Below are 14,033 nucleotides of genomic sequence, written 5' to 3'. Positions count from 1 at the left end.
TTTTTATTGCAAAAAAATGCTAACCATCATCTTAGCCTTCATTCTCATAATCTTTTCATAATAGTAACAAAGATCACTGATCACAGAGCACCATAACAAATATGATATTAACAAAAAAGTTTGAAATATTGAGAGAATTACCAAAATGTGACACAAAGACAGAAAGTAAAGAAAATACTATTGGGAAAATTGTGCCAACAGACTTGCACAGCAGAGGGTTGCCACAAATCTTCAATCTGTAAAAAATGCAGTATCTGCAAAGTGCAATAAAATGAGGTATGCCTGTACTAGATTTTTGCCAAAGTGTTCATTTTAGATCTAACCCCACAGAAGTTGCAAGACTATACTGTAATAAAATCCCAATCTCAAATAAGAACAGTAAAAGAAATAAAAGATGTTTAATTACAAAATGCACAACTGCTTCAAATTCCTTTTTAATCAGAAAATATGAAGAAATATTTAGTGTTAAATTTAAGGACACTTTAAAAAGTTATGCCAGAACTTAAAACAGTTCCATTTTCTCCAATTTTCTTATGCCAATATTCCTAAGAAGTATTTTTTTAAGACTCTAAAACTGGTTCTAGGAAGAGATCTCAACATATCTCATAAGAGACCTACTAATTCAACAGCTTGTTTCAACTCAATTTATCATACCAGTGGTATTTAAATAGCAAGGAGAAAACTTCAGGTTTACTTACAGTTGATCCAAGATGAGGTGGATTATCAATGGGTTTTATCACATTTTGCCTTTGAGTAGAATCAAGAAAGACATCATCCCAGTGTCCTTTCTCAATTAATTCCTTAAAAATAAATTTGTAATTATAACTATCAAAATATTCTCAAGTTAATCACACAGCAAATAAAGGTATTTATGCTTCAGAAGATAGGACCATATTTTGGTGGAAAGAAGAACGCTTACCTTTTTAATTTTAGAAAGTTCAGTTACTGCCTGTTTATTTCCAGGCTCCAAAAGTAAAACAGTTTCAAAATCTAAAATGAGTTTTCAAGAAACATAATAAATTAATGCAAATACCTTATGGAGTTCAAGAAATCATATATTTAGTTAATAACCCCATACCTATATCTCAAGAAGCCTTATTCGGGATGCTAGGAAACTGGTGAGCAATAATAAGAACTAATGCTTATTCAGTGCTTTTCTCTTTGCTTTATATCAATCCTCAGATAACCTTCACTACAATTTAACTTCACAGTGACACAACTGAGGACTGAGGGCTAGAGGTCATTTACTTATCAAAGCTCACACTGATAACAAATGACGGGGTAACTCACCAAATGTAAGAGAGAATCTAAGAGAATTCCAGATCATGGAATATTATTCAGCCTTAAAAAGGAATCCAATTCTGATATATGCTACAATATGGATGAGTCTTGGAGACACACTAAGTGAAGTAAGCCAGAAAATAAAAGGATAACTATTGTATGATTCTTTACTCATATGAGGTACCTAGAATAGTCAAATTCAGAGACAGAAAATAGAATGCTGGTTACCAGGAGCTAGAGGGAAGGGGCAATAGAGAATTACTGTCAAACGACAGAGTATTCAAAATGGAATGGTGAAAAAGGTCTGGAGATGTACGATGGTGATGGTTGCACAAAAGGTCAATGTACTCAGTGCACTGAATTGTACACTTAAAAATGGTTTAAACAGTAAATTCTACATTATGCATATTTTACCATAATAAAAAAAATGCACGGGCTACAGCTGAAGCCAGACTTTAAACTGCCAGATTTAAATGAACATGTCACAAAACAAAGGCTGAAAATCAACTAGTTAACTACTGATGCATCAAGAAGTTAGAAAACTGCCAAATTAAGCCAAAAGACAGCTGAAGGAAGGAAATAAAGAGCAGAAACAAATAAAACAGAAAATATACACAAGAGAAATAAGCTTGTTTTTCAAAATGACCAAGAATAAATACTAAAAAGACAGATTGTGAAAAAAAATAATAATCAGCAATCAAGGGAAAAAAGAAGACATCATTACAGATCTCACATTATCCTGTATCTCCTGACTGTTGATTCCCTTTCTTTTCATTCTTGCCTTTTTCCTGCTTTTTTCCTTCTCACCTATAATTCAAATTTTTCATTAATTTTGAATGACAATTGGCCAGACTGTACTGCTATTAGAAGATAACCAGGTCCACTATGGAAACTGAATTTCTCCAAATTTGCAAACCTAAACTGTGAAAGAAAATGTACTTCTCTAAGTTCTGTATCCTCAAACCGTGGAAAGGCTACGAAAATGTCTGCTACTATAACTTGGGAGTGTCAACAGGGAGAGTGAGTACCAGTTGTTACAAAAATAGTCTTACCTTGTTTGGCCTCACTTAACTTTCCCAAAAATGTTCTTGCAGTGCCTCTTCTGGCAAAAGCTTTAGAATACGAGCCATCTAACAAGACAGCTTGTGTGCAGTCTTTTTCAGCCTCTTCATACCTATTAAACATGATATAAATACTAAGGAGGAAAATGTAGCTTATAGAACACTTCATGTCAACTGAGTTTCTAATATAAAATATATATATCTCCCAAATCTCTCTTTAAGGGAAAAGACTAACTTCTAAATTTTTCTTCTCACCAAATTTTGGAATCCTCTGGTTGAGGAGGGAGAAGGTAACAGATTAGGTGAAGTCAGAAATTAGTCTGGTGAAAGGATGGAATTAATGACGGTAAAATATGAATAAAGTAGACAAAATACAGCATACCTCCCCTCCAACTCTCAACATGTACAGTTACTACATTAACAATAACTGGCATCAATTCTCCAAACTTAATTAAGACTTACCCATACTACATATCACCTAAGGAAAATAACAGACTCATACTTCGAATTCATTGTGTATGTGAAAGAATATCATCTAATACTTTTCATGAATTCTACTCAGTCATGCAATCAGCAATCGATTCAGTTTGACTGGGTACTGCTTCATAACAAAAAAGAAAAGTTAAAAAAAATAAAATAAAAATCTTGATATCCTCATATATTAAAATGACATTTAATGAATTGTTATGGATTTACTTGGCATAATAACGGTATTGTGATTATGTATGAAGCATCCTTAAAGGATGAACTATCATGTCCATGATTTGTTTTATAATAACTCAGGTGGGAAAAAAGTGGAACTAAATACGACAAAAAAGGTATGGCTTGTGAAAACTAGATGATTTGGTACACAGAGTTTACTATGAAAAGTTTCGTAATAAAATTTTTTTTTTAAAAAGAATCTTCTGTGATCACATTCTTCCCAAGACCTATATGAATGCCATCTTACCTTCAAAATAAGACCTAATATGAACAAGATTAAACACCCCTGAATTTTTTTTCTTTTTTTCTGAATTCTTTAATTCACTTCTGAGCAAAAGAAAGATTATGTTTGTGTGTGTTCACGTCCATGCCCCAACCAGTTTATTCTCTACATGACTGATTACATCATTTTCCCATTCAAGATACTGCATGGTCTCCACACTTCTTAGGATGAAGTTGAGCTCCTCTGCAGAGCACAAAGTTGGGGGCTTGCTTGACTCTCCAGCCTTATCTCTGCCAGTGCCCCTGCGTATCAGTCATCATATGATCCTCCTGCCCTTTCCAGAAGGCACCATGGAATTTTTGCTTCTTGTGTATTTGAACCTGCACTGGGACACTAGAGCTGTCTTTTCACCTCACTAATCATACCATCCCTTGACATCTTGGTTCCATTCAAACTCCTGTTTGAAAAGTTGCTCTTTTCCCTCTTCCTCATCTAGTCTATGACAGACAGTGCCTGACAGCACTCACTATTTAGTAGAGAAAACTTCAGATGTCAACTGTACATCCAGAAGACACATTAAAGGGAATTTCCTGACGGTCCAATGGCCTAGGACTCAGCGTTTTCATTGCTGAGGGTACAGGTTTGAACCCTGGTCAGGGAACTAAGACTCTGCAAGCTGGGCAATGCGGCCAAAAAAATTAAGACATACTAGAAAGATATGCAAGTAAGACTCACATAGGTCTTTTAAATTAAAAATAAAAACTTGCTATGATATACTTATGTGGTTATCAACTAAACCAACAGAACACAATAAATTAGAGGCCTCATAAATGTAGATATAATCTCTCATCTATTAGAAGGTATTATTCTTGGCATTAATCAAACCTAAAAATGTAGGCCTTACAATTTTTTAATTATGTGCAATTCCTGAATCGCGAAATTCAAAATTTTCCTAAGTTAGTAAGAAATGCAATGACTTTTACTCAGTCTAATCAAAACAATACATCTCTAGTGAGTCTGTTAGTTTCAATGAAGTTAAATACAAATTAAAATTTTCTTCTATGATAGCCTGCGATCCTTTGAGAGATCTAAAAATCTGGATGGGAAAAATACTACATCCTTACTACCATAAACTTTTACATGACATGTAGCTTTCCTTTCAATTACAACTGCAGATAATAAACAACATTAGTAAAAGCAGTACCTATGACTTTGTCACCAGTAAAAATCACAGATATTTTCATACCACACCACATCTGTCACAGATATCTTTGAGGTATCACAACTATTTCAGAAATAATGAGGCAATTTAACCTGATGTTTGTTTGCATGTGATCATAGTAACTGTTTGTAAATGCTCCTATGACACAGCTGGCCAACCAGCAGGCAACTCTGTCCCTAGCAGTCACTTAGACGCCAAAGAGTGAAGCTATATGTTATGGAGTGTGTTGCCATTTCTTCCTCCAGGGGATCTTGCTGACCCAGGGATCAAAGCCACGTCTTCTGCGTCTCCTCAAACTGGCAAATTCTTTACCATGAGCCACTGTTCTCACACTGGTAATGTAATCATCTGTGCTGCTTTCTGGGCATTCCCTAGACACACTTACTGGTTGATCAATATGTAGAAGACGTGGCGGTGAACATCCCCAAATTCTAGTGGCTTTATTCAAACTTTCATAATAATACGTCTTTAAAATTTTTTTTAACTTTAACTTGCCTATGTTTATTTTAGGTTTGGAAATTTTTGTTCTTTTTAAGTTTTTATTTTGTACTGCTGCTACTGCTGCTGCTAAGTCGCTTCAGTCGTGTCCGACTCTGTGTGACCCCATAGACGGCAGCCCACCAGGCTCCCCCGTCCCTGGGATTCTCCAGGCAAGAACACTGGAGTGGGTTGCCATTTCCTTCTCCAATGCAGGAAAGTGAAAAGTGAAAGTGAAGTTCGCTCAGTCGTGTCCAACTCTTAGCGACCCTATGGACTGCGGCCCACCAAGCTCCTCCGTCCATGGGATTTTCCAGGCAAGAGTGCTGGAGTGGGGTGCCATTGCCTTCTCCGATTTTGTACTGGGGTATAGCCAATTAACAATGTTATAGTAGTTTCAGGTGAACAGCAAAGGGACTCAGTCATACATACACATGTATCCGTTCTCCCCCAAACACCCCTCCCATCCAGGCTGGCACATACCACTGAGGAGAGTTCCATGTGATGTACAATAGGTCTTCGTTGGTTACCCATTTTAAATATGGTAGTGTGTACATGACCTTCCCCAAATCCCTAACTATCCCCTCCCCCTGGCAACAATAGATTTGTTTTCTAAATCTGTAAGTCTCTGTTTTGTAAGTAAGTACATTTGTATCATTTCTTTTTAGATTCCATGTATAAGGGATGTTATTATTATATTTTTCCTTCTCTGACTTACTTCACTCAGTATGACACTCTCTATAACTTGCCTATCTTTTAAATGCAGTTTCTCATTTTGTAGTGTGTTTAATTTCTTTTTAATAATTTTATTTTTTTATTTATATCTGTGCTGAGTCTCCATTGCTGTGTGGCTTTTCTCTAGTTGCAGTGAAAGGGAGTTACTCTTTAGTTGCAGTGAGCTGGCTTCTCATTGTGGTGGCTTCTCTTGTTGTGGAGCACAGGTTCTAGCAAGCAAATGGGCTTCAGTAGTTGTGGCTCCCAGGCTCGAGAGCACAGGCTCAACAGTTGTGGCACACAGGCTTAGCTGCTCTGCAGCATGTGGCATCTTTTCAGATCAAGGAGTGAACCTGTGTCTCCTGCATTGGCAGGCGGATTCTTTACTACTGAGCCACCAGGGAAGCCTCTGTAGCGTGTTAATCTTTAAAACCATTATATCACAAATTTTGATGAAGCACAAGCTGGAATCAAGATTGCAGGGAGAAGTATCAGTAACCTCAGATATGCAGATGACACTACTCTTATGGCAGAAAGCGATGAGGAATTAAAGAGCCTCTTGATGAAGGTGAAATAGGAGAGTGAAAAGTTGGCTTAAAACTCAACATTCAAAAAAAAAGATCATGGCATCCAGTCCCATCACTTCATGGCAAACAGATGGGAAACAATGGAAACAGTGACAGACTTATTTTCTTGGGCTCCAAAATCACTACAGATGGTGACTGCAGCCATGAAATTAAAAGACGCTTGCTCCTTGGAAGAATAGCTATGACCAACCTAGACAGCATAATAAAAAGCTGAGACATTACTTTGCCAACAAAGGTCCTTCTAGTCAAAGCTACCTTTTATCCCATAGTCATGTATGGATGTAAGAGTTGGACCATAAACAGGGCTGAACCGTGTGGTATTGGAGAAGACTCTTGAGAGTCCCTTGGACTGCAAGAAGATCAAACCAGTCAATCTTAAAAGAAATTGGTGGTGGTTTAGTCACTAAGTTGTGTCCGACTCTTGCGACCCCAGGGACTGTAGCCTGCCAGGCTCCTCTATCCATGGGATTCTCCAGGCCAAGAATTCTGGAGTGGGTTGCCATTTCCTTTTCCAGGGAATCTTCTCGACCCAGGAATCAAACCCAGCTCTCCTGCATTGCAGGTAGATTCTTTACTGACTGAGCTATGAGGGAAGCTCTTAAAGGAAATTAGTCCTGAATATTCATTGGAAAGACTGATGCTGAAGCTGAAGCTCTAATACTCTGGCCACCTGATGCAAAAAACTGACTCACTGGAAAAGACCCTGTTGCTGGGAAAGACTGAAGGCAGGAAAAGGGGACGACAGAGGATGAGATGGTTAAATGGCATCACCAACTCAACTGACATGAGTTTGAGCAAGCTCCGGGAGTTGATGATCAGGGAAGCCTGGCGTGCTGCAGTCCATGGGGTGGCAAAGAGTAGGACACGACTGAGTGACTGAACTGAACTGTCACAAATCTTAATATTTTTAAAACTCTATTTCAATATAATTGGTTTCCTTTGTAATCCTAAATGTATAACTACACACTTAAATATTATCTTGAGAAAGGTGCACCATGCAACCAAAACGGTCTGTGGCACCAGAAAGTTTAGAGTCTCTACTTATAATATTTATAGGAATCTTTAATTCTATAACTAGTGTGTAGTATTACAACAAAGACATAGTTTCTATCATCAGATATATTACTCTGCTGATTGTCCAACATGGAGCCCTTGAGTGCATCCAGAAATATGTGGTTAGTATCACAGGACCAAGTTTTAGTTCTGTATGTAATCAGTCAGCAGTTTCAACGACAGCACCTCTCTTTTGTCATATATGCATACGCTTCCAGATAAGATTCTGCCCAAAGGGTTCTGAGATTAAAAATAATTTTAAATCACTAATTCAGAATAGCATAAAGCAATTAAAGAAGTGTTAAACTGTGTAATGCCAGACCAAAACTGAGTAAGTACTTTCGAGCTAGCGGCACAGTGGTAAAGAATCCATCTGCTACATACAAGAGAATGCAGGTTCAATCCCTGGGTCAGAAAGTTCCCTGGAGAAGAAATGGCAACTCACTCTAGGATTCTTGCCTAGAAAATCCTGTGGACAGAGGAGCCTGACGAGCTACAGTCCACGGGGTCACGAAGAGTCAGATATAACCAAGCAACTAAACAACATTTACTGAATATGCACTATGACACACACACCCTCTCTCATTTAATGCTTAAGAGTGAGTTAATTATTTAGATAACATACCATTTTATGGTAAATTTCATTTTCATCCTGCAAAGAATTAAAGGTAACCAATACTTACTTCTGAATCTTCAGATAGGCCATTGCTCTGTTAGCTGGAAGAAGGGCATTAGCGCCATCTGCTGCTATCCCTCGAGTATAGCATTCGATTGCTCTTTCATATTTCCCCTCTTTGAAAAATGCATTTCCCTATCATTTCAGAAAGAAGCATGGAGAATAATTTTTAAAAAAATTAGTTGAATTCAAATTTTTAGCAACACTGCTAGTATACCAATCATTATTATATCAGTAATTAAACTATTTTTTAATTGCTAAAAATCCATGAGATGTTTTAGAATCTGTTAGTTTGGGTTGTTTTTTAAAATGGTGTTCTTCTCTTTTCGGTACCAAAAAAAAGTGTGCTACTATATTATCTTGCAGTACTAACCATTATTTTACCAATTAAAGATTAGATGAAGTTTAAATGAAAAACACATTTTAATAAATACAGGCCCAAATACTGTACTCTTTAATTATATCAGAATCTGTGCAGGGAATTCCTTGTGGTCCAGTTGTTAGGCCTCCACACTCTCACTGCTGAGGGCACTGGTTGATCCCTGGTTGGGGAATTAAGATCCTCCAAGTTGCGAGGCACAATAAAAAAAAAATAGAATCTGTACAAAAGAATTTCATAATCCAAATTATTTGTGTGAAAGAACAGAGTACCAGACTGTACAGCTCACTATTCAGTAACATTAATATGCCTAAACAGAGAATAAATCAAATTGTATTGGAAGGTATACTAGATTTCATTTTAACATTTATTTATAATCAGAGTCAGACATATCACAATCAATAATCATTCCATAAATTTTTATTAGGAATCCTCTGTAGGTCCATGAAAGCCTACAGTATGTTAAATTAAGTCTAAAGAAATTTTGATCAGAAATAGTTCATTGTGTGACATCCCTAGCGGTCCAGCGGTTAAGACGCCATACTTTCATTGTTGGAAGCGTGGGTTCAATCCCTGGTCAGGGAATTAAAATTTTATGTGCCCCGTGGTGAGGCCAAAAAGGGGGAAAAAAAATAGTTCAGTGTGATTTAATGAAAAATAAATAAGAATCAGTTTTATTTTTTTTTCTTTTTTTAATACATTTATTTATTTCTGGCTGTGCTGGGTCTTCATTGCTGCTCGTGGACTTTCTCTAGTTGCAGTGAGTGGTGGCTACTCTTCATTGCAATGGTTGGGCTTCTCTTCTTGAGGAGCATGGGCTCTAGAACACACAGACTTCAGTAGTTGAGGTTCCCGGGCTCTAGAGCACAGGCTCAGTCGCTGTAGTACTGGGCTCGGTTGCCCCACGGCATGTGGGATCTTCCCAGACTAGGGATCAAATGCGTGTCTTCTATACTGGCAGGTGGATTCTTTACCACTGAGCCACCAAGAAAGCACTGTAATTTATTTCTATGTTAATTTTATAACCATCTATATGTAAACATATGTCAAAATGCTCAAAATTAATTTGTTTCCTAAACTTATATATAATATTTTTTATAATTATGTATTAAGTCATCAATTACTCAGTTTTAATTGGTAGGCTCCAAAAGTTTTAGTATATTTAATTTTCAGTTTCTATTGAAGGAGAATTTTAATATAATATTAAGAAAGACAAAAACTTAACTGATAGACAAAATCTAAGAGTAAACTCAGCAAAACATATACATGTTAGAATCCTGGATTACCCGATCTTTCTCCGAAATAGCCTGTTGTTTATTCTGTTGCTCTTCAATCTGTTTTTTCTCTCCTTCATCTGACTTGACCATTGTATCAGTTTCCTCTGGATATGAGTCTTCTTTGGAAGTTAAAGCCTAGAAGACATAGCAATCAGCTAAATAAAACAAGTAATGGAAGATGCATACATGTTTGACTTTAAAATAACAAACTATTCATATTAGAATTCCTGCCACATTTCAAATAATTAAAATATTTACTCCAATTCAAAATCTTTCTACTAACAAAATTAAAAAGCAAATTTAATGTATATCTTATTCCAATTAAAGTAATATTCACTAAAGAGCTATTCATTTATTTATTCAACAAAGATTCTTTTGAATTTCTACACTGTTCTAGGAACAATTTTTAAAAATAAGAAGGTAATTGAGACCACATCACCAAATCTCTCAAATTTACTATTCATAGTCATTATCTGACCATCCAGGATAAAACACAAAAATACACAACACAGTTCACAATTAGAGTCAAGTTGATGGTATTTACCAAGAGATTTTATATGCATTATGTAATGGCGATATTTAAAGGCAGACTTTCCTCAATCATTGCTACTTTCAACAGATGGCAAAATAATTATAAGTGATGCAAAAGGAAAGTAAAAGGAATACATACTATTAAGTATAATTTGACAGCAAATTTTACAGTTAATATCTATTTTCTTACTTTTAAAAATTTAGTATTATTTTCCCTGTATAAACCATAAAGCTGGAGCAACTTTAAAACTACAAAAATCAAAGAAATATGTGATAGTACAAAAACAAAGCACAAGACAATTTAGAAAAATTAGTGGGATAAAGAAAAATAATTCTGTCATCTGGATAAAATAAAGCAGCAGTAGTTCTAAGTATCTTAGACAACTTTTTAAGGTAACAATTAAGAATCTTTAAATATCATTATACCACCTCTAGCTTACAATGTGTTTAGTTAAAAAAAACTCTCTAGTACAAAGAATTAAAATTAGAAAAATGTCTACATTACATAGTACAAGTCTATACAGAAACATTTACTTTGTCAAATAAAGGTAGTAAGTAACACACTTAATTTAAATAACTACAGTTTACCTGATTAATTTTCCTGAGTTCATTTGAAGCTTCACAGTTATTTGGTTCCAGTTCTAATACTTTTTCATAATCTGAGTAAAACAGAAGATAACAGAATATTTAAAAGATATATGGTACCTATAGCTGATTCACGTTGAGGTTTGACAGAAAACAACAGAATTCTGTAAAGCAATTATCCTTCAATTAAAAATATAATTAAAAAAAGATATATGGGACTTTCCTGGTGGTACAGTGGATAAGCATCTGCCTGCAATGCAGGGGACACGCGTTCAATCCCTGGTCCGGGAAGATTCCACATGTCTCAGAGCAACTAAGCCTGTGCACCACAACTATTGTACCTGAGCTCTAGAGCCCACAAGTTGCAAGGACGGAGCCCGTGAGCCACAGCGACTGAAACCCACACACCCTAGAGCCTGGGCTCCACAACAAGAAAAGTCACAATGAGAAGCGCATGTGCCACAATGACGAGTCGCCCCCACTAGCCACAACTACAGAAAGCCTGCACACAGCAACAAAGACTCAGGGTAACCAACAACAAATAAATAATCAAAAAAAGATATATGGTATTCAAAAACCTTTATAAAACAGCAGTCATCTGCTTACAGGGGACAGTTTAAATTAAGAGGAACTAAGAAATACTGACATTATTCCACTGGATTTCCTCCATTCTCCCAGGACAGATAAAACCCTTAATCCTTGTGTCAGATCACCTCCTTCTTCGAGGGAAGAACACTTGCTATCATAAGTTATATCTCATAAAACCAAGAAGGAGCACAATCTTTCAGACATAAACTTCATTCTGATTTTCTGATTTATACTACACAAGCCTATTTTATGAAATAATAAAAGGATTAAAATTTAAAAATAAATAAAAATGTGTTAGGTTCATGCATTACCTCTAGCCTCACAAAAGCCAACAAGATGTTTTAATCTGTCTCACATATAAGAAACTGAAAATCAGAGAAGATACATAACTTTCCCCTGGTAACAGAGTGAACACATGGTTGAATGAGAATATGAACCAAAGTTTAATCAGTGGCAAGTAACAAGGTCTTTTCCCAAAATATCAAAATACATTTTAAATTGCAAAAATCAGTTTTATTCAATATAGAAAGATCTCTAAAGATAGTAACTGTGATTATCTAGTATTCTCTGTAAAGAATCAGTTAAACTATTGAATAACTTTTTAGATAATGATGACCTGGAAAACATTAATACCTTTTTTGGCATCCTCTAATTTTTGCAAAGCAAATCGAGCAGCACCTCGTCTTGCATAAGCCTTTGTATAACTTCTATTCAAGGCAATTGCTAAATTACAATCAGACTCAGCAACAGCAAATCTGCAATTTAAAAAAAAATAACAAAGTGAAGTTAATAAAAATCATCTGTTAAAAACTTCAAAAAATTTGTTTCTGAAACCCCTGAAAAGGGGATTTACTTCCCATTTGAAGGCATGTTTCTCTTATTTTTTTTTCTATTTTCTTTTTAATTTTTATTGTAGTAGATTTATAGTATTGTGTTAGTTTTAGGCATACAACAAAGTGAATCAGCTATACATATATGTATACGTGTGTGTGTGTGTGTGTGTGTGTGTGTGTGTGTGTATACGTATTTATCTCCACTCTTTTTTAGATTCTTTCCCCAGAGGCCATTACAGAGTACTAAGCAGAGTTCCCTGTGCTACCATCTCCTTTTAGTTAAGCCCATTAAAATCAGTAATTTCTGATGTAAGCAGTTTCTTTAAAGCAAAGAAAAGAATGCCCACTATCACTGCTTTTTCTCAGTACTCCACTAGAGGTCCTAACCCAGGAAGCTCCGTAAGAAAGAAAGAGAACTAAAGACTGGAAAGGAAGGAACAAAACTGACATTCTCAGATGATGTAATGGTCTACCAAGAAAATTCAAAACAATCTAGACAGACTGTTAAAAATAAAGAAAGTTAAGCAAAGTGGCTACTCTACTAGATATCAACAACAACAAAAATAAAATAAATCTAACAAAAGATGTACAAGATCCAGATGCAGAAAATTACGAGGCTGTCTTCAAAGACATGAAAGAAAACTACAGCAATTTCACATTCATCTATAAGACACAAAAAATAGAGCAATATAATTCTCTCCAAACTGATCTTTAAGTCCAATGCAATTGTAATCAAAATTTTTCAAGGAATTGGACAGGATGATTCTAAAATTTATACCGATTGGTAAAAGTCCAAGAATACCCAACATTCCTAAAGAATAATAAGGCCCTATACCAAATACCAAGATTTACTATAATGCTATAAAAATTAAAGATAGTATGGAATGGCTATAGTAAAGGGCAACAGATCAATGAAGAGAAGAAAGAAATGAGAAACAGATCCATGCAAACTTGACATATGACAATGGTAGAATTTCAGATCCACGGGGAAAGCAAGGATATTCAATAAATAGGCTGAAACAATTGGGATATGGAACTGGAATTATGCCTTCAGCACACACAAGGAGACAAGCATGAAAAGCAAAACATAACTTTCAGGAGAAAATGGAGGAGATTGCTACGAACTCAAAGAAGGGGGCTATTTTCACAAATCACACTTTTCAAAGTGCCAACATTTTATGAAAATTAATAAATGAAACTCGTTAAAATAAGAATTTCTGTTCACTAAGACACCATTTAAAAAAAGATCAGCTACAAACTGAGAGAAGATAAATAGTATAAACACTAATTAGTATCCCCCAGAAAAGAATGCTTAAAAATCAACAGAAAAACAGCCTAACAGAAAAAAGGACCAAAGATAAAACAAACATAACACAGGAAAATAAAACAGATAAGTGGTGAATAAACACATATGAAGATGTTCAACCACATGAGAAATTGGGGAAATCCAAATTAAAGCCACAATGAATTACCACTTTACACCCCCTAGACTGAAAACAATTCAGAAGCCCCATTGTACCAGCGTTGGTAAGGATATGTAACATGTATTCTTTACACATAACAACTGGTCACCATCATTAAAAGTTGAACATGTGCACATCCTAAGATCTAGCACCAAGAAACACATACAGAAGTGCTCACAGTATCACTGTTGTTAAATAATTAAGGGAAGGAGGGTGGGAGGCAGGAAAAGAGAAGACAAGGAAGGTGAACAATAAAGGAACCAACCAGCAATCCAGCAATTAGAGAATGGATACACGATGGTGTATTTCTAAAAAGGAACTGCATATGCATTCAACAGTGAACATGAGAGATCTACAGCTATTGATATACACAAAGCATGA

At 35.7% G+C, this 14,033-nt stretch overlaps 1 protein-coding gene across 2 annotated transcripts in view; it reads right to left on the bottom strand.

Moving 5' to 3' along the window:
• RPAP3 (RNA polymerase II associated protein 3) overlaps window positions 1–14,033 on the bottom strand; it is a 33,826-nt gene that overhangs the window by 10,757 nt on the left and 9,036 nt on the right. Inside the window, exons 6-12 of one of the 2 annotated variants that reach the window (XM_068971103.1) lie at window positions 11,990–12,111; window positions 10,772–10,842; window positions 9,662–9,787; window positions 8,004–8,131; window positions 2,334–2,455; window positions 920–990; window positions 699–800 (exon numbers count right to left, since the gene is read on the bottom strand). In XM_068971103.1, coding sequence (XP_068827204.1) covers window positions 699–800; window positions 920–990; window positions 2,334–2,455; window positions 8,004–8,131; window positions 9,662–9,787; window positions 10,772–10,842; window positions 11,990–12,111 — 742 coding nt within the window. The remainder of the gene's footprint in view (window positions 1–698; window positions 801–919; window positions 991–2,333; window positions 2,456–8,003; window positions 8,132–9,661; window positions 9,788–10,771; window positions 10,843–11,989; window positions 12,112–14,033) is intronic. The other variant, XM_068971104.1, reaches the window with a different exon arrangement.

This window comes from Capricornis sumatraensis, chromosome 4 (assembly GCF_032405125.1).
Source record: "Capricornis sumatraensis isolate serow.1 chromosome 4, serow.2, whole genome shotgun sequence".
Taxonomy (NCBI): domain Eukaryota; kingdom Metazoa; phylum Chordata; class Mammalia; order Artiodactyla; family Bovidae; genus Capricornis; species Capricornis sumatraensis.
Note: the sequence above shows the minus strand (reverse complement) of the source record. Positions and strands in the feature narration are given on the sequence as shown.